A 25,951-nucleotide genomic window follows, 5' to 3' on the forward strand; every position below is an offset into this window, starting at 1 on the left:
TGATCTATTAAAACAAAAATATTCTTAGAATTCAAATTTTAATAAAGTTATTCAATTTACCAAAAATAACTCAACAAAAAGTTATTTCTGGTCATTTTTAGTAAATTAGATAACTTTATCAAAAATTGATATTTTCATAAATTTTTATTTTACTAGATCAGCAACACCATGCATAATCAATCCTCTAAATCTTATGAATTTATCTCTTACCGAATTTAAAATGTTCTGTCCCGAAAATTCAAACTTTAGGCGCTCATATCTCAAAAAGTAATGATCGGAAAAAATGTTTTCCTGAGAAAACTTTTTTATTTTCATAGCTTGATGATATACGAATCAAAAAACTTAGAAAAATATCATCAGTAGGAAGTTTATTTTTAGCCTTTACACCGCCTTAGCTGATGTAGAGTGAGAACGCTCATTTCTTGGAAAAGCTCGGCACTAGGATACAGCCAAGGCTTACCCAAGGCAGCTCTAAGAATATTTTATTGGACAACGAACATTTTATTGAAATGGCAGTTGAAATAATTATCTCAACCATTATCATCAACTATAATGATAATCTTAATAAGTCGTAGCATAAGTAAATGAATTGGCATTCTTATTGCGCATTATTGATAATTTTTTCCATTGTGTTATATTTACTGTAACTTTTATTGTATATTGTTTCTATCATGTATTTGTTTTGGATTGAAATTGGCTGGTAGCTTACTTTGCATGACCAAACTTCCTTCTTAATGCTCTCAAAATATTCGTCGAATAGTTTGACGTCTTTGATGGTAACCTCGTCATTATGCACCCTGACCTTGGTCAGAAGGTACGTTTTATAGTATTCATCAAAATTATTTTTGTAATTCATAGCACTCCTCATGCATCTAGAAACAAAATCAGAAAATCAACTCGATAGAGAGGAATGAGTGATGTGGAAAAAATATAATAAATTGATATTAAATTTATTCAAAAGGCTTCCTTCTCTTTCAGCCTCCTGGTAAGATATTCATTCTGTATAGTGAGGTCCACGTTATAATGGCAGTATTTGATCAACATCGAGGTTGCTATCCTTGACTCTCATTCAATAAAGCTGATAGTGCTATTTTTCCAGTTCCGATAGTTTTCAACAATATATAAAATATAATTATTAAAAATTCGACTAATTCACTGTCGATTGAGTGAAGAAACGTTCAATTTTCAAGAATCGGATTTCTATTTTATTTAGAGTTTCTCATTTCTTTACATTGGTCAGCTTGAAAATGTAACCTGTATGGTCACGAAACCATGGTCCTGTACCAAATAAAACTGTAGAATTTGACAACATATAATATATGTTGATAATATATAATAACACACACACACACACACATATATATATATATATATTATATATATATATATATATATATATATATATATATATATATAATATATATATATATTATATAACATATAATATATATATATACATATTATGTGTGTTTTCATTTCAGTATAATTATTAATCAACAAAATATTTCATCTCAATTACGAACATTTATTTAATCATTGAAAAAAATATTTTCGCCACACTGCACAGAAAGCAGCTGTTTTCCAGTCCCTACATAGATCTGAAAGACCTTGTTTGCAGACGACGTCGGAAAAGGGTTTCTTTTCCGGGCTAGGCCAGAAAGTTGTCTCTTTCCAGCCGCTCATGGAAGTAGTTAATAAGACATCCGCTAGATCGGGCGAGTGGCCACTTTCATCATCAGCTAAAGTCGCCATGATTTCAGTTCCAGTTTCGAATCAAACTAATTCGCTTTGCAACCAGTTTTATTCAATTATTTATTGTTGATTAGTGCATTCCGAATTTTCAAAAATGCTTGAAGATGACTGTGGTATTCCAAGTGAAATTTTAAAAAAATCTGAAATCCTGACTGCAAATCTTCTACCACTAAATTCAAGAGATAGGTACGATAGCTTAACGAGCATTCTTTATTTTGTATTCTTTATTTATTTTGTCAGCAATACCTGTAGTGTGGCGAAAAATATCGTTTGCACCACGGGCAAAAATGTTTTTCCAGCTATCAATCTTTTCTAGTCCTCGGCCTACGGCCTCGGACTTGAAAACCGATTTCGAGCTGGAAAAATCTCATTTTCTGCTCTAGGTGCGAAATATACTATTTTGAACAGTCAATATTACTTCAGATGTACAGGTATCAGCTATCAACTATCCTCTATAGAAGGCAGTGACAAGGCAGAGAATCGGCAATGTTGTACTTCCCCTATCCTTCTTCACTGCATTATAACGTAGTGAACTGAAAGCTTGAATAGAATTGCGCAGCAGAAAATATACTGTTGGTGAAGCCTCACGATTGGACATTAGCCATGTTATAAATCTCACTATAATCATAGAGAAACAATAGCGTTAGTAGATATCCCATGGTATAGGGCGTTTATGTCGCAACTTTTACTGTTATCTCAAGCTGATAGTCCACGTAGTTCTTTCATGTGAAGCTTTATGACGCTGGTAGTCTCTCATATTGTGCCGTTCATACACTCTTACCCGGTCAAAACAGTAAAAATCGACAATAATCGACATTAATCGGCTTGAGATAACAGTAAAAGTTGCGACATAAACGCCCTATACCATGGGATATCTACTCACGCTATTGTTTCTCCATGCTATAATATTAGACAGTGAATAATCAAATAATGATAATAATAATAATAAAAAATAATAATAGAGCTTAGCATGCCTGCACAACCTGTTGCCAAGCTCAGTACCATATTATCAATATACTCCCAGTGCAGTCTTGGAGAACTCTCACAAGCTGTACTGGGATCGGTCAGTTCTCACAGATAAAACAATAGACCGACATCATACTCATAGATAAGCAGAAGCAGACCACCTTCCTCATAGACATTGACATTCCCAATACACACAATTTAAAACAGTATAGTTGATATGGCGGAAGGTGTGGCTCATTCATCAATTGGGCTAGTCAGTCGGTTCGAGCAAGGGGTTTGTTACCACTGTCTGAAAAAAGTGGCTTTTGGTGGCCCTGAAAAGGGCCAAGTTTGTTGCTGGTGGCCCGGAAAAGGGACCAAGATTGTTGCTGGTGGCCCTAAAAGGGACCAAGGCAGGCTAGATGTTTAGTAGTCGTCGACTGGCGCGATACCACGCCGCGCGAGGGTCCCGGGCAGGTCCGTCTGGTGCGAGAGCAGGCCGGCAGGGGCTCAAGTCAATGGTTCGCAGTCTCCACTCTGGTTTACCTGGGCTACGGAGAGGGTTGACCGGGTGATCTACTAGCCAGAGGTCGTGCCGAATCACCGCCGGGAGGACCTCCTCGACCACTTCCTCGTTTAGAAGGGGCCTTCGGTCAAACCCCGGGCAGGCAGGGTCGTAGGCTTCCGCTGCACACACTCCGATGTGGGTTCGGCACCCAACCCGCGCATCCAGAACCGCGCGCCAGTTGTTAAGCCGCGTCCACACTATGTCGATCGACTCTGTCGACCCGGTCGATCGACAAAGTCGCTCGACACCTTCGACTGTGTCGATCGACAAAATTGCCTCAGTACATGTGGACGAGTCGATCGACAACCATCATAAATGTTCATACATAATCGAGTATTTAAGTGTTTTAGTGTTTAGTGTTTTATCTTAGTCAGTTTATATTTAATCGAGTGTTTTATTTTAAATAAGAATCGAGTTTTTATATAAAATGAGTGATGATGAAGATGCTGGAGCAGCGGCTTCTGCTGCAATTCTTATTGCTGTATAACCGTATTGCCGTATAACAGTATATTCACTATTCACTAACTAGTATATTCACTAACAGTATATTCACAACAGTATATTCACTAATTCACAACAGTATATTCACTAATTCACAACAGTATATCACTATTCTATTTTCTAAAACGGCAGTGGCAAGATCGACAGTCCACACTGGTGCGTTCGACTCGACTTTCTTTGATCTGGACCGACCTGAATCAGGTTGCGTTCGACTCGACTTGACAGCGCTCAACAATGTCGAGCGACACGTCCACACTTGTTCGACATTGTCGATCGACTTTGTCGATCGGTGTCGATCGACATAGTGTGGACGCGGCTTTAGGCTGTGGCGCTAAGTCTTGGGGCGCAGCTGGCGCGGCGGTGTACAGCCTCAGCCTCTCCTCCACCTGGCGAAGCCGACGTAGGGCCCTCCTCTTCTGGGTTCGGCGGCCGGCTCGGTTCCTCCTAGGCATCGGCTGGGTAGTAGACAAGGAAGACACCTCAGGTTGCGGTTAGTCTCGCCGTGGTTCCCTCATTGGCCTGCTCGCTGCTCTGCTCCTGGTCTCGGTAGTGGTCTCGGCTGGTAGTGGTCTCTGGTAGTGGTCTCGGCTGGTGGTCTCTTCTGGCTCTTCAGTGGAAGGCTGCTAGTGAGCAAGTGCTATCGAGGGTAGCTGAGTAGCCCCCTTTTATTCACAATCCCCGAGTTCACCTGCGCTGCTATCGGCCGGCGGTGCTCGGCCAATAGAAACGCAGGAGCGGGTGGCGGCAACTGAGGCGCACCCTGGTGGCGGGTGGGTCAACCACTCATTTGGTTGATGCGTGGCGTGGGGAGCAGAGCAGAGCGGCAGGCTGAAAGGTAGCGAACGTGAGGGAGGTATCATAGTGAAGAGAAGGTTGTCAAATACCTGCCTTTGGCAGATGAGATAAAGCAGCTGTGGAGGCAGGAAAACGTTGCAATTGTGCCATTATTGATGTCAGAAACAGGGATGGTGCCTAAGGATTTGGCTGATAAGTTGAAAAAGTTGGGATTGTCAGCATGGGTGTTGAATCTAATGCAAAAAGCAATCATACTGTGCACAACATCAATTGTTAGAAGGTTTTAGAATAAATAGAAAAAAGATGTCATTTTGCTTAATAGCACATGCCACCTTCATACCCAGTAAAATGGAGACAAAACATACATAATAATAATAGTAATAATATTAATAATAATGATAATCTTCACAGTCATAATATCTGCAATTGGATTGATGGGGAAAAGTGACTGTATACCTAAGTCATCTGATGGGTGCCTCAAGAAACACGATCTACTTTATGCAGAAGGCAGTGATGCTCAACACTGTATCAATGGTTAGGGCATTCTTAAACCTAGCAGCAAAATATTATCCATCAAAGTCTTGTCATAGACCGATTTTGATGAAAAACTCACATAGCAATGTAATGGAAATAAAAATAATAATAATGGAATCTCAATAATTTTGAGATTACATTCTGAGATTGTAACTTTTGTGAACCCATCTGTGTCTGTGAGATATTACTTTTAGCATGAAGAGGAGAAACCTATTTCTCCTTCCACAGTTTGTAGCATAGACACAGATGGACATCCTGCACACAATTGGATGCGCTGTGTCATTTCGCTTCAGGTTCTTGTGATGAACACATCTCCGTAACATACACATACGACTTTGGAACATTGCCAGTGGAGGGGAGTGAGCGCGACGCGTTGTCTCTCTCACACAGACACAAAAGAAGGAGAATGCTGCTAGGTAGTGGGAGTGATTAGTGGAGGATAGAGCATCGGACCTCTCTCTTATCAAGAGTGTCAAAAGTAATTTCTCACGGTCTTTAGTAGTCATTAGGTTGACGTAGTCTTTTATCATTAATTAATTATTGTTGAATTGATTGAAGAATTATAAAGTATCCCCACGTATCCTACTGGATATACGCCATGAAAGGTTCGATAGGAAATTCATTATTCTAAAAAAGTCACTATCTTTCACTCCAAGGAATTACAATCAGTTCACGTTTTGATGAACACAACAAGTGAACTCATTTCAATTTCATGAATAATATTCACTCACCTGATTTTTCCTGGCCGAGATTCCAAAATTCTGTTCCATTGTGATCCGAGTTGAAGAGTGACTCCTGTTTTACTGATTTGTGTCCTATACAGGAAGGGTTTATCCAATATGTTGTTTTGTCTTTCATAAGTGACTTCCCTGTAGTATTGACAGAGCAGTCAAGAGATTAGCTACAATAGCAAAGTGAATTATATATAGCTCAATAAGATATCCCATGCTATTTGATGTTTATGTTCCAATTTTTACTGTAGCAATTACAAAGATTAGCTATAATAGCAAAGTGAATTATATATAGCTCAATAAGATATCCCATGCTATTTGATGTTTATGTTCCAATTTTTACTGTAGCAATTACTCAAGCTAGATAGATAGATAGATATTTATAAAAAAACAGGAGTACCTCCTCCCCTCTCCTTCTTCCACGTGCTCGGCCTGGCGCTGCTGGGTGAATGGAATTCCAGGAGAAGTGTCTGGCTTTTGTGATGTCTTTGTTGTGTTCAGAATGATTTTCCAAAGAGAAGAGATATTCGTACTGTCATCACTCTTGTTAGGGCCACCTTGTTCCTCTATTCCCAGAGCCTCTCGTACAATCCTAACCTAAAAATCTTGAATATTGGTTATTAGTTTAGAATTATTAAAGTTTATTCTGTGCCCTGTGTTCTTTTTGTGGTTGTAAAGAGCTGAGGTTGATTATTTGTTTTGTATGCTCAGTTTGTGTTCGTCTATCCTGGCTGAAAATCAGCAGGATAATTCTAAACAAACAACTTAATAATTCTAACCAAATAGCCAATAATCAAGATTTTCGGGTTAGGATCGTACGAGAGGCTCTGGAAATAGAGAAACAAGGTAGCATCAACAAAAGGGATGGCAGTACAAATAATATCTCTTCTCTTTGGAAAATCATTCTGAACACAACAAACTCATCACAAAAGCCAGACACTTCTCCGGGAATTCCTTTCACCCAGCAGCGCCAGGCCGAGCACATGGAAGAAGGAGAGGGGAGGAGGTACTTCTGTTTTTTTTTATAAATATCTATCTAGCTAGCTAGATTGTATGCTAATAGATTTCATGAATATAATAATCTATTCTGATGGATTCTATGCCAATAGCCATCACCGATTGATTGAGCCTTCCATGGTAAAATGATACAGAATTATGGTTCTAAATCCTTATTTTGGCAGGCTACTCAGTGGATTCGTACACAACAGTGAACAATGATAGTATAATTCCCATAAGCTCTAATTGAAGTATTCACACTCAGTCCTTCCGAGCGAGTATGAATAATAGTATTGGAGCTTATTGGAGTTATATTTTCCTACAGTTACGTTGAAAAGTGGCCATTGCTGCACTGATTACAGAACGCAAAGAATCACTTTTCCGCTCTAGTGCGGGAAAAATTTTTCTGCACTCCAGATTTGCAACATGGCAACGCCAAATACTTAGTAGGTTATATGGAGCAACAGTGCAGCAAAATCAAAATGAAGTTGGTAACAGTGACTGGGCTGCTATAGTGAGCAGAGGTGCAACGAAGCACAACGCGCTAATTATTATTCATTATATATTATAACCAAGGACAACGAGGACTTTAGGATTTTAGGATTAAGGTTTTTATCAATAATAAAATTACACAGAAAAACATTTGATGCATTTCAGGCAATTTTACCCATAATTACCCACTTTTCATATTCAATGGTAACTGTAGGAAAAACTTAATGTGAAATATGTGCGCAAAGTTCCTCTGCTGCACTCAAGAAACCATTCCGCCCTCGCCTACGGCTCGGGCATAAACGTTTCTTTCGGTGCAGCAAACTGTCACTTTGCGCACTAGTTGCACAAATAACTATTTCACTGTTGTGTGCGAAACCAGCTTAATTCGGATAGAATGTTTCCCATTATTCTCCACCAAAAAAATACATTCAAACGACCTACACAATGGCGTAGAAAAGAAAGTCTCGTTTCAAGAGACATCCTTTTTATGAAGAGTGATTGACTATAATACACCAAATATTGTATAACATTCAAATTCATCAAGGCATACAAAGGAAGCAGGGCATGATTTCCCAATATGCCGAGTATACCCAATACCTCCGTAAACAAAGCCATAGTGCATGTCAGGTGGCTGATAGTGACGTCAGCACAGGTAGGGCTCCCACACCAATAAAAACACTAGCTTATATAGATCAGCTGAAATCAACAAATTGGCGTAGGAGTCCTACCTGTGCTGACATCATCAGAATACACTATGGCTTTGTTTAGGGAGATAGTGGTAGACCTGGGGCGCGAGCTCTCAGGGGAGCGCACAACAGTGAAAAAATATTGGAAATATTTAGAAATTATACAAAAATTCTAACTTGTTACATTTTCCTGATTTAATTGATTGATAAATCAGGCTTATAATAGAAGTCATATTTTGAAGCTCATTGGAAAAAATTTGTAGAGTGTTGAATTCCTTGTTTAATTCAGACGATGTCATAATTATTGTTCCATGTAGAATCTAAATCACATCAGAGGTTGAGGTTTCAAAGTGTTTATTCGTTCAGCCCAGTTGATTGAACTTACAATATAAAACCGCCTTCACCAGTAATTCAATAACACCCCACACAGGCTAGGCCTCGGGGCGTTTTTTGTTTTATTCATTCTTATAAAAGAAACTTATCATTTTGTTACATCATTATTACTGTACATTTCCATCTGTTTCGATAATAAGAAACAGATTTTCCTGTCATTGTACTGGTTTTTGGATGAATAAAATCTTTTTCATTTCAAATAAATTAAAATAAAGCAACTAGTATTTTTATAGAGCATATAAACTTCATTGAATCAACTTCCATCTACCGGATGAATACAATACTACGTCCATGTTCAATAGTTCTTCCGCCAATCACAAGCGATTAGCTTCGTTCAAGCAATCCTATTGGTCGATGACAAATCTCCTTCATTTTGTGGAAGTGAGTTAGCAATTCCAGCCAAAAGTGAAAAGACTGTGATTGTGAAATACGGTTCTAGTAAATTATAAACGGCTCACTGCAATCATGTTAAAGAATTAGAACATTATTCGTTTTGAACTATTTTGACAACACTACAGTCTGGTTTTTGAATAATAGTTATTACGCTCCACATGTGAGTGAGTATAAGTTTTTAATAACTATTCAAAAATCAGACTGCAGTATCGTCAAAATAGTTCAAAACTAATTATATTAACTTGCAGTTTGTAATGGATAGTGAAATAGATAAGTATAAAACATAATGTTCTTGTTAGAGCAGCTACTTTGTGAGATATTGCTTGCGTGGATGGGATTGTGACAGTACAATAATTTTGTGAGAGAAGTAAATGAGTGTTCAAGAAATTTGATAGAAGAATCTGAAAAATGAAAATCTGTGAGAGTAAAATCTACTAATTTGACCCCAACTACAGGATGTAGTGATAAAATAACATCAGGAAGTGGCGATAGTATTCATTTAACTTATTCGTCTGTCAATACAATTACTACATATCATAATTGTTATGAATATGATTGGGATAGAATAACAGGATTTGCCCTGAACTATATTCTACTCCCAAATTTTGATAACATGATTGAAGCAATAAACCTATAACGTGATAGAATTAAATACAAATACGCAAGTACCCTATTTTTTCAAATGCTTCATCGTGGTGAATCAAAAAATGGTTATTGATGATTCCAATTTCATTCTTACGATATTGTAGTAGCCCTGTAGAGGGAAAGTGGATATCAATTACCTAATATGTAGTTGTTGTTTTGATATAATTATATGTTTTTCAGTCAGTATTAATATATCAACTAGACTAGGAGGCAGAAACTATTGGGCCAAGAGGCACCCAAAATGTCTGAGAAGAAAAATTATCAATGAAAGTAATTACCCTGAAAAGTAAATGAAAAATGTTATGTAAAGTGGATCTGAAAGATTGTAAGAAATGTCCATCAACCATCAGTTTGTTTGTGTTACATTGACGTTGTAGATACATGTATTATTTATTGTTAATGGCAATAAAAAATATTTGATTTGATTTATCAGTTCTACAGTGGGGCCTATAATATTTATTCTTTTATAATTCATATCTATTCGATGAACATATATCGACACACAGGAACAGATTATAAATCGAAATTCATAAGTCGATGTTCTCCGAGATATAAACGTACCTAATTGATGTTTGATTCTTTATTAATTAATTTTAATTTGTTTTATTTGTATTATTTTTTATCATACTTTTTCATTTGAATTTGTAAGATTTTTATTGTAAAGGGGACATATTTGGGGAAGCCCGTTGTCTCCATTGTGAATGAATAAATAAATAAATAAATTGATATGAAATAAGTATGCACCACTCACCCTTGAATGGGATCCTTGTTTGGTATTGGCTGAGTACCACACTTCCACCATTGGTCGCTATCAAATTTCCCATTTTCTTCCCCTTTGATAACACTTAGTCCCGCTGTGGAACGAACGCAATTCATTTTTCATCGATTAAAGCAAATAGTTGAGTCAAGAAATGGTTATAAAGGGAAACCATATTCTGTATTTTCCCATATATTTCGGAAACTTTACGTCTAATGGACATAACTATCCAGCACAAAATTGAAGCTCACAAAATTACCTACAACATTCATTTGAAAACTTTTTCATATCATATTTGAAAGTTTTTGAGATATTTGAGCCTTGAAGTGAGACATTTTTGAAAAAAAACACGTTTGTCTCCGATTTTTGGCTCTTTTGGCCTTATAACCTTTCAAACTATTGATGAAAGAATTCATGGTGATTCATTTGAAAACTTTTTTCATATTATATTTGAAAGTTTTTGAGATATTTGAGCATTAAAGTGAGACAATTTTGAAAAAAAACTAGTTTGTCTCCAATTTTCGGCTCTTTTCGGCCTCATACCTTTTCAACTATTGATGAAAGAATTCATGATGATTTTAAGATAGTAATAATATCGAATGATCTGGCTGGCTCAGGTCTGGTGTCAGAGTTTTCAGGTCGCAACTAATCAATTTCAGAGCCTCTGACATGACCTAACGACTGCTTTTTAGGCAGCCGGCACCGACGGAACGTGTTCATCCGAAAAAAGGGAGTGGCCCGAGATAGCCAAAAGACTTGCCAGAGCCGAGATTTGAACCCGGGCTTCTGAATTATAAAGCCAACATCTAAACCACTCGACTACGGCCACTATAATTATGCTATTTTAAGACAGAGCATTGAATTATCTCTAATTCCATGTATAACATCACTATTTCACGCATTCCCTCACGGCTGTCGCAGTAGTTTTATTGTTGAGTGTGAAATCTTCACTTATGCAACAATAGATCGATTGACAGAGGGAAATGAAGTGAGCGTTTGGAACACATTTTTTGACATGACAGCTTCGTTGGGACTAGTTTATACCATAATCAATACCTTAATAATTGATAATTAGTATCTTTATACCCTAGGAGATGAACCTATTAAAAATGCCTACCTATCTCTGACCCCTCTGCTAATGGTCTGGAACCGCTATGTTGGCACTTATTGTTGAAAAAATGAAGACTTCACACCCGACACTAAAGCATCTACAAAATAAATTGACATCTACTAAAATTCCGGTAAAAACAACAGGCATTCGTCCAAAACTGCTTAAAACCCAATTTGAAATAGACAGAGGTTATGTGAAAATTGTAAATTTGATTTTAATTATCATCATGATCACTTACGATATTGAATTAGATTTGGTGTATTCTGCCCCTCGTTTTGCCAGTAGAAAGTGTCACGGAATTTGATTTTGTGTTCACTTTTTCCAGCCTTATCAATGCTCGCCACAAAGCGCAATTGAACGTTATCAGGATATCTGACTGATTTTGATTCTACTGCTTTTTCACGAGATATTAAACCATCAATTACACCTTTCTGGAAGGTAAACTCTTTGTCCTGATAATAGAAAAATGAAATTATTAAGTGATATTGTGAATAAGTTATTTTGTAAAAGCAATACCAATGATAATTTGATAATCCATAATACACCGTGATTCAAAAAGAATACCACAACTTTGAAAATCTGTATTTAATCAAGGAAACATAATAGAAACTTGGGTTTTCAATCAAAATAAAGAGTATTAAAATAGGTTTTTCTCCACTAGAAAACAAGTTTACAAATGTTCAATGTGACCCCCTCCAGACACTCGAGTGATATCAATACGATACTCGAACTCGTTGCACACCCTAAGTAGCATATCGGGCGTAACAGCTTGTGAAGCTGCTGTTATTTCTTGAGCTCCTCAATGTTAGCTGGTAGAGGAGATCGATAAACTTTATCTTTAACGTACCCCCACAGAAAAAAATCGGAGGGGGGGAGGTCAGGGCTTCTTGAAGGCCAGTGATGAAGTGCTCTGTCTCGAGCTGCTTAGCAGCCGATCCATTGCCTCGGATAGTTTTCATTCAAATAGGCACGGACAGATGAGTGCCAATGGGACTAAATAAGGAACTAAAAAAACTTCAGAGCTTCCTCAAATCGATGACATATAGTGCTTTACTCTCCGTTTATTCTTTGCAGAGTTATCAATTTTCAAAGTTGTGGTATTCTTTTTGAATCACGGTGTATAATAACGAGAAGAGCTGGCTTATAATTGTACGAGATAGGAAATACAGGAATAATTATGCTTCATCACGTCTCAAATACTGAACTGATTAACTTTTGCTTCTCCAAGGATGTTACTGTCCCACCTCATATTTGTTTATCAATTGATCTGGATTTCAATAATTTAAACAAATTCATGCAGTTTGTCATACAGGGTTTACCTGAGATGGAACCCATTGAGATCAAATTCATTGAAGATTATCACAGTTGAATACATTCAATATTCTCATGAAGCTATAAAACTAGAATCAATCTATTTGTGCTTTAAACAGACCCTTGCGGAGTACGGGTTACCTGCTGATAGACTATTGGAATAAACCATAATGTGAGAGTGATAGGCTACACCTCATGATAGTTTGATAATATAGAATATGAATTATTAATTCAAATTATTATCATAGATTATTAATTATTAATTTATTTTATAAAGTGATCATTTCAAAGGCACTTCATGATAGTTGATATTGCGACATTTACTACAGCCTCAAAAGTATGTAGGCTGATAATTATGAAGTAGAAAATCTAATAAATCCCCTTGAAACCCCTTGATTGCTTCAATAGATCAATGAATGGATGATTGGATGAATAGATGAATGAATGGATGGATGGATGAATGAATAGATGAAGTAATTAATTGATGGATGGATAGATGAATGGATAATTGGATGAATGAATGGATGAATAAATAGATGAATGAATGAATGAATGAAGTAATTGATTGATGAATGGATAAATAAATAGATGAATGGATTATTGGATGAATGAATGGATGAATATGTAGATGAATGAATGGATGGATGAATGAAGTAATTGATTGATGAATGGATAAATAAATAGATGAATGGATTATAGGATGAATGAATGGATGAATATATAGATGAATGAATGGATGGATGAATGAAGTAATTAATTGATGAATGGATGAATAAATAGATAAATGCATGAATAAATAGATGAATGAATAGATGAATGAATGGATGAATAAATAGATGAATAGATTTAAGGATGAATGAGTGGATGAATAAATAGATGAATGGATTAATGGATGAATGAATGGATGAATAGATGAATGAATGGATGAATGTGATGATAACAAGCTTACCTGAACCTTGACAGTGCAGTTCCAACTGATTTTTGATTCGAATGTGATGAAATTATTGTATTCAATTAGTTTAGTAGCTTGAGGTCCACTAAGTACATGCTCATTACCTCCTGATAGGTCAGTAAGCGTAACTAGAGTATCAGGCATCTCAGCTTCCTTATTCTCAAAACACCTATCGGAAAAAGTTAATAGACTTTAGATAAACAGATAGGAAGTACATGAATGACGCATTATAACGTCTGAAGTACTTAGGGCACGGAATAAGCATACCAGTAGTGCTTCTTTCCTCTGTGCTTAGGGCCTTTGTGCTAGCACTACGTTTAACGCTAAACCACGTTTACTTGAAGATATGGGTGTATTTAACATAATGTGTTTCATACGGGGTTCAAACCGAGGTTCATTTCTCCGTTCAAACCGAGTATCTGCACACAGGCCTAAACTGACTAATTTGTCATTTTGCATAAAGATCCTCAATTTATAACATCATTAAGGAAAGAATCAGCTTATACACGTACAGAGTAGGAAATTCACGAAATTCATGCTTCATCACGTCTGAAATACTGGACTGATAAATTTTGCTTGAAGATTCTTAATTCTCCAAGGATATTACTGGCCCACCTCATATTTGTTTATCAATTGATCTGGATTTCAATAATTTAAACAAATTCATGCAGTTTGTCATACAGGGTTTACCTGAGATGAAACCCATTGAGGTCAAATTCATTGAAGATTATCACAGTTAAATACATTCAATATTTTCATGAAGCTATAAAACTGGAATCAATCTATTTGTGCTTTAAACAGACCCTTGCGGAGTACGGGTTACCTGCTGATAGACTATTAGAATAAATTATAATGTGATAGTGATAGGCTACACCTCATGATAGTTTGATAATATAGAATATGAATTATTAATTCAAATTATTATCATAGATTATTAGTTATTAATTTATTTTATAAAGTGATCATTTCAAAGGCACTTCATGATAGTTGATATTGCGACATTTACTATAGCCTCAAAAGTATGTAGGCTGAAAATTATGAAGTAGAAAATCTAATAAATCCCCTTGAAACCCCTTGATTGCTTCAATAAATCAATGAATGGATGATTGGATGAATAGATGAATGAATAGATGAATGGATTAATGGATGAATGAATGAATGAAGTAATTAATTGATGGATGGATAGATGAATGAATAGATGAATGGATAATTGGATGAATGAATGGATGAATAAATAGATGAATGAATAGATGAATGAATGAATGAAGTAATTGATTGATGAATGGATAAATAAATAGATGAATGGATTATTGGATGAATGAATGGATGAATATATAGATGAATGAATGGATGGATGAATGAAGTAATTAATTGATGAATGGATGAATAAATAGATAAATGCATGAATAAATAGATGAATGAATAGATGAATGAATGGATGAAGTAATTAATTGATGAATGGATGAATAAATAGATGAATGGATTTATGGATGAATGAATGGATGAATAAATAGATGAATGGAAGAATAGATGAATGAATGGATGAATGTGATGATAACAAGCTTACCTGAACCTTGACAGTGCAGTTCCAACTGATTTTTGATTCGAATGTGATGAAATTATTGTATTCAATTAGATTAGTAGCTTGAGGTCCACTAAGTTCCACATGCTCATTACCTCCTGATAGGTCAGTAAGCGTAACTAGAGTATCAGGCATCTCAGCTTCCTTATTCTCAAAACACCTATCGGAAAAAGTTAATAGACTTTAGATAAACAGATAGGAAGTAGGCTACACGAATGACGCATTATAACGTCTGAAGTACTTAGGGCACGGAATAAGCATACCAGTAGTGGTTCTTTCCTCTGTGCTTAGGGCCTTTGTGCTAGCACTACGTTTAACGCTAAACCACGTTTACTTGAAGATATGGGTGTATTTAACATAATGTGTTTCATACGGGGTTCAAACCGAGGTTCATTTCTCCGTTCAAACCGAGTATCTGCACACAGGCCTAAACTGACTAATTTGTCATTTTGCATAAAGATCCTCAATTCATAACATCATTAAGGAAAGAGTCAGCTTATACACGTACAGAGTAGGAAATTCACGAAATTCACGGATCATCACGTCTGAACTACTGGACTGATTAAGGCTGAGCAAAGGCTAAAAATAAACTTTCTACTCGTGATATTTTTCAAAGTTTTTCGATTTTTATATATCATCAAGCTATCGAAATGAAAAAGTTTTCTCGGGAAAACATTTTTTTTCTGATCATTACTTTTTGAGATATGAGTGCCTAAAGTTTAAATTTTTAGAACAGAACACTCGGTAAGAGGTAAATCCATGAGATTTAGAGGATAGATTCTTCATGGTATTGTTTATCCAGTAAAATAAAAATTGTCTGAATATATCAATTTTCAAGATAGTTATTCAATTTACTAAAAATAACTTTTAGTTGGGTTATTTTTCGTAAATTTAATAACTTTTTCAAAAATTGATATTCTCAGAAAATTTTAGTTATACTAGATCAACGATACCATGAAGAATCCATCCTATAAATCTCATGGATCTATATCGTACCAAATTTGAAATGTTCTGTCCCGAAAATTTCAACTTTAGGCGCTCATATCTCAAAAAGTAATAATCAGAAAAAAAAATTTATCTCGAGAAAACTCTTTCATTTTGATAGCTTGATGATATACAAATCAGAAAACAATGAAAAATATCACGAGTAAATAGTTATTTGTGCAACTAGTGCGCAAAGTGACAGTTTGCTGCACCGAAAGAAACGTTTACGCCCGAGCCGTAGGCGAGGGCGGAATGGCTTCTTGAGTGCAGCAGAGGAACTTTGCGCACGTATTTCACATTAAGTTTTTCCTACAGTTACCATTGAATATGAAAAGTGGGTAATTATGGGTAAAATTGCCTGAAATGCATCAAATGTTTTTCTGTGTAATTTTATTATTGATAAAAACCTTAATTTATTGTCAAATTGAATAAAAATGTTGTCCTTGGTTATAATATATAATAGTAATAATTAGCGCGTTGTGCTTCGTTGCACCTCTGCTTATAGCAGCCACAGCAGTCACTGTTACCAACTTCATTTTGATTTTGCTGCACTGTTGCTCCATATAACCTACTAAGTATTTTGCGTTGCCATGTTGCAAATCTGGAGTGCAGAACAAATTTTCTCGCACTAGAGCGGAAAAGTGATTCTTTGCTTTCTGTAATCAGTGCAGCAATGGCCACTTTTCAACGTAACTGTAGGACATTTCTCCGTTTAAACCGAGTATCTGCATACGGGCCTAAACTGGCTAATTTGTCATTTTGCATAAAGATTCTCAATTCATAACATCATTAAGGAAAGATCAGCTTATATACATACAGAGTAAGAAATTCACGAATGACGGATCATCACGTCCGAACTACTGGAATGATTAACTTGAAATGTTGCATATAAATTCTCAATTCACCTAGGGTGGTTATAGTAGACCTATATAAAATTCTTCAATATTTCAGTACGTCAAGTTTTCAGTATGTCAAGTTTTCGATTAGACCCTTGCAGAGCACGAATTACCTGCTACTTCGTCATAAACTATCTCATTTTCTCTATTCAATTGTAATGTCATGGAAAATATTCACAGTAAAGCAGTACAGTAGCCTCTCTCTTATCCGGACTCATCGGGACTGAGGCCAGTCCGGATAACGTTTTTTCCGGTTAAACCGACGTTCCCTAAAAGTCGTTAAATTGGTACGCATATTTTGTAGTTTATAAGCCAATAATGACTTTTACGTAAAAATAATAAAACTAGACGCTTTATTATGATATCTGTGAACACAAAACACAAGAAAATAGTTAGTTGCTAAGCCTTTTTACATTTGAAATATTTAAAACCAAACAGCCATTATGATTCGTGGCAGGTGCAGAAGTACTGTACAGTCCGGTTGAACCGATGTGCTGATGATTATTTTCCGGTTAAAGAGATGTCACTTCCGTGGAGTGTAGTCCGGTTAAACCGATGTCCGGTTAAAAGGTGTCCGGTTAAGAGAGAGGCTACTGTAATATACTATCATTGTCAAAAAAACCTGTTGTTCCTTCCCTAATCATTCATGGTTGAGAATGATATTGTGACTATCAAGTATGAATGAAATAATAGAAAAAAATAACAAAGGGAAAACAAATGAAGATGAAGAATGATTTATCAGAATTAACAAAGAGGGAAAGGGGGAGAGGTCGAGGTGGCTGAGGAGAAAGAGAGGCGAAGAATATGGGGGAGAAATTGTAGAAGATATAAGAGAAGAAGAAGGATAAAGGATAGATTGATTGATTGATTGATTGAGTACTTTATTTATGTAGATTACAATATATACTGGCTATATAGAAGGAGAGAGGGGAATAGAGAGAGAAGAAAGAGAGGAAACAGAGAACATGAGGATTGATAAATATAGAAGGATGGAAAAGGAAAGCGAGAAGATGAAGAAAATAGAAGAAGACGGAAAAGAAGAAGACGATGATGATACAGTATCACCACACATGACACAGTATCAACAGAATATGATACAGTATGATCTCAACAAGAGGGTTGATGGTTATAGAAGGATGGAAAAGGAAAACAAGAAGAAGAAATGAAAGAAGACGAAAAATAAGAAGATGAAGATGATGATAATATAGTACCACCACACACGATACAGTATCAACAGAATATGATACAGTATAATCTCAACTTGATACACAATACCATGGGAAATCTTCTTGTGCTATTTTTCCCCTAAGCCCCTATCAATATGATTCAGTTACTCACTCAGCTATATCCGTAGCAGATCCAAGAGTCGTTTGAGGAGTGGAGCCTAGCATGATATTGCTAGATCCGTTGATGCTGATATCTTGATCCCACCACTGACTGAGATTGAATGTGTGCGACAGACTTTCATCTCTAACATGGTGTTGGCCCACTATTTGAACTATGTCATCTACTGTTTTTGTCAACTCATAGTCACTGAAAACAAAAATCATGGAAATAAAGAAAAGAAATCTTTAAAATAGGAACCATGAAACAGGAAACATGAAAACTTAGAACAGAAAACTTAAAAACAGAAACCATGGCAAAAAAATCGACGTGATATCGTCAAAGCCACTGAAACGATCAGTTATAGTGGTGTCCACGTTATAATGGTCCAGTAATAACAAACATTTGGTGTTGCTATCCTTTTTCATCATTCGACAAAGCATATGGTGGTTAATCCTTACCATAGTAAGGTTCACGCAAAGACCTTAAAGAAATCTCTTTAAGGCTGTGCATAGGCGGAAATAGTTATTTGTGCAACTAGTGCGCAAAGTGACAGTTTTCTGCACCGAAAGAAACGTTTACGCCCGAGCCGTAGGCGAGGGCGGAATGGTTTCTTGAGTGCAGCAGAGGAACTTTGCGCATGTATTTCACATTAAGTTTTTCCTACAGTTACCATTGAATATGAAAAGTGGGTAATTATGGGTAAAATTGCCTGAATAATGTATGTGTGTTTGAATGGCGGGGGGCAGCTGTGTGGTGTGTGCTGTGGTGGCACTGTGCTGTCGTTGTCCTCCATTATAATATCTACTTAATAATTAGCGCGTTGTGCTTGGTTGCACCTCTGCTCACTATAGCAGCCACAGCAGTCACTGTTACCAACTTCATTTTCATTTTGCTGCACTGTTGCTCCATATAACCTACTAAGTATTTTGCGTTGCCATGTTGCAAATCTGGAGTGCAGAAAAATTTTTCCCGCACTAGAGCGGAAAAGTGATTCTTTGCGTTCTGTAATCAGTGCAGCAATGGCCACTTTTCAACGTAACTGTAGGAAAATAAAATTTCTACTCATAATATTTTTCAAAGTTTTTCGATTTTTATATCATTAACCTATCAAAATAAAAAAATTTCGCAGGGAAACATTTTTTTTCTGATCATTACTTTTTGAGATATGAGCGCCTAAAGATTAAATTTTTGGGACAGAACATTCCAAATTCGGTAAGAGATAAATCCACGAGCTTTGGAGGATAGATTCTTCATGGTATTGTTGATCTAGTAGAACAAAAATTTTCTGAAAATATAAATTTTTAAGATAGTTATTCAATTTACTATCAAGTTAAATTCAATGATTCATAGTTAGATAGTTATTATTCAAGTTAAATAACTTGCAATTGAGTTATTTTTGTTTTTTTTATTGAATAACTTTTTCAAAAATTGATATTTTCAAAAAAATTATGTTTTACTAGATCAAGAATATCATGAAGAATCCATCCATTAAATCTCATGGATTTATATCTTACCGAATTTGAAAAAATGTTTTCTTGAGAAAACTTTTTTATTTTGATAGCTTGATGATATACAAATCGAAAAACCTTAATCCTAAAATCCTAAAGTCCTCATTGTCCTTGGTTATAATATATAATGAATAATAATTAGCGCGTTGTGCTTCGTTGCACCTCTGCTCACTATAGCAGCCACAGCAGTCACTGTTACCAACTTCATTTTGATTTTGCTGCACTGTTGCTCCATATAACCTACTAAGTATTTTGCGTTGCCATGTTGCAAATCTGGAGTGCAGAAAAATTTTTCCCGCACTAGAGCGGAAAAGTGATTCTTTGCGTTCTGTAATCAGTGCAGCAATGGCCACTTTTCATGTAACTGTAGGAAAATAAAATTTCTACTTGTAATATTTTTCAAAGTTTTTCGATTTTTATATCATCAACCTATCAAAATAAAAAAGTTTTCGCAGGGAAACATTTTTTTTCTGATCATTACTTTTTGAGATATGAGCGCCTAAAGATTAAATTTTTGGGACAGAACATTCCAAATTCGGTAAGAGATAAATCCACGAGCTTTGGAGGATAGATTCTTCATGGTATTGTTGATCTAGTAGAACAAAAATTTTCTGAAAATATCAATTTTTAAGATAGTTATTCAAATGACTATCAAGTTAAATTCAATGATTTATAGTTAGATAGTTATTATTCAAGTTAAATAACTTTCAATTGAGTTATTTTTGTTTTTTTTATTGAATAACTTTTTCAAAAATTGATATTTTCAAAAAAATTATGTTTTACTAGATCAAGAATATCATGAAGAATCCATCCATTAAATCTCATGGATTTATATCTTACCGAATTTGAATAAATGTTTTCTTGAGAAAACTTTTTTATTTTGATAGCTTGATGATATACAAATCGAAAAACGTTGAAAAATATCACGAGTAGAATGTTTATTTTTAGCCTTTGCACAGCCTTAAGGTGTTTGGGTTCACGCATGTTATAATATTGCAGTAATAAATAACATTGATATTACTATCCTTGTTTATCATTAGACAAAGCAGATAGAGTTACTCTTTTTCTATAGTGAGCTCCACGTTGTAATGACAGTGGAGAAATATAGCAGAACAGTGTTGCCGATGCTTTTCCTTGACACTGCCCTCTATGGAGGATACCTGATACTGGTGTATCTGATGTAATATCAAGTACTGTTCAATGATGATTGATATAATAAATTATATTTCAATCGTCAAGGAAGTATATTCTTCAATGATTGAATATTGAGTTATCATAATTGAGATTGAATATTTTGTGAATTTATTATATATATTTTTGTAATTGAAATTACGTGTTATCGGATGGGCACGTTAAACTGTCGGTCCCGGCTGAAGTATGACAGTCGTAAGGCTCATTGACGGCTTAAATTATATATCCAGGCGGTGGGACCTTCCCGCAAGGGACTCCCCACCAACAAAAGCCATACGAATTTACTTTATGTAATTTAAATTGAAATTTATTCACAAAACTGACATGTTTTTCAAAAATTTGTATAATGCAATTATTATAATAAATTATAGAAACAGTAGCCTATCATGATGGAAAAAAGAGTTTCAGTAGCTTAACAGCTGCGGTTGAAGTTCTACTCTATTGTACATAATCATAAAGGTAGGCGCACACAGATCGTCATCGGACGGACGGCACGCATCGGACGGATCGGACGATTAGATTTGATGCATTGTTTTCAATTGGGGTGCGCATACCTGTCCGCATCGTATAGGCATGCGCACTCCAATAGAAAATATTGCATCAAATCTAATCCTCCGATCCTTCCGATGCGTGCCGTCCGTCCGATGACGATCTGTGTGCACTACCTTCAAGGTAAATGAACGAGACAGTCACTCAATTCCGATATGAAAGCTCTATTTCATTGATAAGCTCTATCAACTGCCACAAGTCCCATATCTGTAGAAAAATTCAGGAGCTTCACCTCATCTGTCTGTAGTTTTCTGCTCGTAAGCAGGTCCTTCTATATGGCAGCAGCCCTCCACTCTCTTCTATTCTCTGCCAGTCGCTTCGTTGCATAGTAGCTCATCCCCTCCTTTGATGTCGTTCAACATTTTGTATCTTCTTCTCCCTCTTCCTCTTCTTCCCTGAATGGTCCCCTCCATGGCATCCACCAACAAGTATTGCCGTCTCATCCAATGTCCCAGCCATCTCCTCTTTCTCTCCTTTATCACATCCAGCAGACTCCTTCTTTCCCCAACCCTCCGAAACACCACCTCGTATGTAACTTTATCCCTCCAACTGATCCCCTCCATCCTTCTCCATATCCACATTTCCAATGCCTCAAGCCTACACTCATTCTCCTTTCTCAGCGTCCAAGTTTCTGCACCATACAGAGCCACACTCCAAACATAGCACTTTATTAGCCTTTTCCTTAGTGTCTTGTCCAGTTGGCTACAAAGAATTCTCTTTTTCTTATTGAATGCTGTTTTTGCCATAGCAATTCTTACTTTGATTTCTTTGTTGCATCTCATATCCTCTTCCATTATGCTTCCTAAATACTTGAAAGATGATACCTGTTCCAACTGTTCACCCTCCAGTACCTCATCTATGCAAAGTTTGATTTTAGATTCCCAATTATCAGGCTTCAGATACAATTTAGATATTGCATTTGATCGAAATTGTTCGTGTCGGATCCTTATAGGGGAAGAACCTTGAGTTCCAAATTTCAAGTCATTCCGTTAATTGGGAGATGAGATATCGTGTACACAGACACACAAACACTCATACACACACACACACACACACACACACACATACAGATCAATACCCAAAAACCAAATTTTTGGACTCAGGGGACCTTGAGACGTGTAGAAATTTATAAATTGGGGTACCTTGATTTTTTTCGGAAAGCAATACTTTCCTCACCTATGGTAATAGGGCAAGGAAAGTGAAAAGAATGTAAGTCTTTGTCAATTCCACACAAATAAATTTCACAAATTCTACAATCTTATTAACAATCTGGCAACATTATACAATTATTGCTGAAAACTTTACCTCTTCAAAATGAATACAATTCTCTGTGAATCTCCTTGACCCACTCTAAATGGATGAATACAATCAATGCTGAGATTTTAGGAGGAAATAGTTATTGGTAGAAACGTTTGGTTTCTTGAGTGCAGCAGAGGAGCTTTGCGCACGTATTTCACATTAAGTTTTTCCTACAGTTACCATTGAATATGAAAAGTGGGTAATTATGGGTAAAATTGCCTGAAATCCATCAAATGTTTTTCTGTGTAATATTATTATTGATAAAAACCTTAATCCTAAAATCCTAAAGTTCTCATTGTCCTTGGTTATAATATATAATGAATAATAATTAGCGCGTTGTGCTTGGTTGCACCTCTGCTCACTATAGCAGCCACAGCAGTCACTGTTACCAACTTCATTTTGATTTTGCTGCACTGGTGCTCCATATAACCTACTAAGTATTTTGCGTTGCCATGTTGCAAATCTGGAGTGCAGAAAAATTTTTCCCGCACTAGAGCGGAAAAGTGATTCTTTGCGTTCTGTAATCAGTGCAGCAATGGCCACTTTTCAACGTAACTGTAGGAAAATAATATTGATAAAAAGTTTTTTATTACTCACAAGCTGTCATCCTCAAAGTGAGCGGGGTTTTCCATTTCCAATGTTCCCGCTGGAAAATAAACAAATAACAAGTTGTAAGAGATTAGACGATTCTACGATAGATTTCCATATTTGATGAAATATTCATAAGAACAGTTAAAAATGTTATAAATCATCGTTTGATCCCACATTCATTATAATGTGATGAACGTTACAACGGCAACGTTATTCGATTGAAATGGGTGTTGCTATACTTGTCTATCATTCAACAGAGCAGATAGCGTTATCCTTTTCCAGCTCTGTAAAGTGCCAGTTTGTTTTTCAATCATGTACAAATATTATGTAAAATATTCATTCCCAATCATGAATATACATTGAAAAATATATTTTCTCGACAGATAAAATATAATTGATTATTGTAAACAAGAATGATCATTTTATCAGATATACCGGTTTCAGCTATCCTCTAAAAAGGCAGTGGCAAGGCAAAGAATCAGTAACTATGTTCACCTATCATCATTCAATGCCATTATAAAGTAGTAAACTGGAAGCTTGAAGATTGCGTAGCAGAAAATATAGTGTGAGTGAAGCCCTACGATTGGCCATTAGCTGTCGACCAATAGTTGCTGAGCTCTACTGCCATTGGCCGAGACAAGACACGCCCAAGCATTCCAAATATGATCATAAGAACAGTGAAACAATAACCTATTCAGAGGAACAAACTTGGTAACTAACAAAACAAAATATGAGAAGGAGAGGAAGAATATACCGTACTATATTAAAACCAACACGAAAATACGACAATGATTTATAAGCTAGCTAATAAATTGATCTTTCATTAAATTCACTTCAAGCCGAAAAATTCGCAACATGAAAACACAAAGGCTTCACAAAACAGAGGTGGAAAAATTTATGTAAAGGAAAAATCTTTCATCCTCCACTGCCGTTATAACGTGAATCTTACTATATTATATATATATAACTTGCTATTGGACACTACTTTTACTTTCCTTGCTAGGTAAAGAGAGTATTGCTTTCCAAAAAAATTAAGGGACCCCAATTTCAAGTTTTTTATACGTTTCAGGGTCCCCTGAGTGCAAAAACATGATTTCTTGGTGTTGGTCTGTGTGTGTGTGTATGTGTGTATGACTGTGAACACGGTAACTCCATTTCTAATTAACCGATTCACTTGAAATTTTAAACTTAAGGTCCTTATACCATGAGGACCCGACAATAAGAAATTCAATAAAATTCAATTGAAGATGGCGGATAATTACTAAAAAACCATGTTTTTCACGATTTTCTCAAAAACGGCTCTACGATTTTCTTCAAATTTATACCATGTATAGTTATAAAGTATAATATTTATAGTTATAAGTATATATATTTATAAGTCCTATCAACTGACATGAGTCTAATTTCTGGGAAAATTACAGGAGCTCCGTAATATTCTTTAGAAAAATGGCGGATAATTACTAAAAAACCATGCTTTTCACGGTTTTATCGGAAACGGCTCTAACGATTTTCTTCAAATATATTATCATAGATAGCTATTTATAAGCCCTATCAACTGACATGAGTCTTATTTCTGGGGAAATTGCAGGAGCTCCGTAATATTCTTGAGAAAAATGGCAGATAGTTACTAAAAAACCAAGTTTTTCACGATTTTCTCAAAAATGACTTGACCGATTTATTTAAAATTCATACCCTCTGTACCTTTTTATCAGCTCTATCAAAAGCCATGTCTGGCAGTCTTTTTCCTGGGAAACTAATGGGGTCCACCCCATCCTTGAGAAATAGATTTCGTAAACTCCTTCTCCTGCATGAGTTAGGTGGATCGAGCAGTTTATAAATAGAACACATAGTCGAGATATTTCATCTGTAGAACAGCTGTTTTGACGACTTTTGAAAAATCATCGAATTTCACAATATTTACACACAGAAAAAAGTACTCTGAAAACAATTATATATATACACATATACAGTAGTCTGATCATAGTTTCAAATATGTTGCCGCCAATCGTCATTATGTTATTCCCCTACATTATTCTCGTTCAAGAATTAGGCTTACAGTTCAATGAGCAAGGAAAGTTGTGTGAGTGTACCACACCAGATTTTCTCATTTTGTAACTACGAGTATATAGTTAGCAGACTTCATTTATTACTATTGTTAGCACTCTACTTACTATATTTGAGCACTGTGAACGGTTTTTTGGGCTCCAAATACTTTATCTCAACGATTCGCACATGTTTTTTTTGCTTATATTTTCCACCCAAAAAATCGTAAACGTATTTGTACGAGATCCGAACACTATCGTACGTCTCAATTTCATGTACTTGTATATCTGTTGCGAAATCGATAACGTTCTTCACTCTTAGAAATTTGATTTTCTGCAAATAATATAACATTTTTTTTAATTAGTGAAACCGAGTTGATAAACTTCGAATTATCATAATTTGTTAGCATTCCCCCACAAA

The 25,951-nt window shown here is 35.8% G+C and overlaps 1 protein-coding gene across 2 annotated transcripts in view; it reads right to left on the reverse strand.

The window, feature by feature from the left end:
- LOC111058448 overlaps positions 1-25,951 on the reverse strand; it is an 81,248-nt gene that overhangs the window by 39,573 nt on the left and 15,724 nt on the right. Inside the window, exons 5-12 of one of the 2 annotated variants that reach the window (XM_039438474.1) lie at positions 25,660-25,864; positions 23,495-23,543; positions 18,363-18,557; positions 13,560-13,731; positions 11,538-11,751; positions 10,183-10,285; positions 5,827-5,964; positions 710-872 (exon numbers count right to left, since the gene is read on the reverse strand). In XM_039438474.1, the coding sequence (XP_039294408.1) occupies positions 710-872; positions 5,827-5,964; positions 10,183-10,285; positions 11,538-11,751; positions 13,560-13,731; positions 18,363-18,557; positions 23,495-23,543; positions 25,660-25,864 (1,239 nt within the window). Of the gene's footprint in view, positions 1-709; positions 873-5,826; positions 5,965-10,182; positions 10,286-11,537; positions 11,752-13,559; positions 13,732-15,129; positions 15,305-18,362; positions 18,558-23,494; positions 23,544-25,659; positions 25,865-25,951 lie in introns of both variants that reach the window. The other variant, XM_039438473.1, reaches the window with a different exon arrangement.

The sequence above is a fragment of the Nilaparvata lugens genome, chromosome 11 (genome assembly GCF_014356525.2).
Source record: "Nilaparvata lugens isolate BPH chromosome 11, ASM1435652v1, whole genome shotgun sequence".
Taxonomy (NCBI): Eukaryota; Metazoa; Arthropoda; class Insecta; order Hemiptera; family Delphacidae; genus Nilaparvata; species Nilaparvata lugens.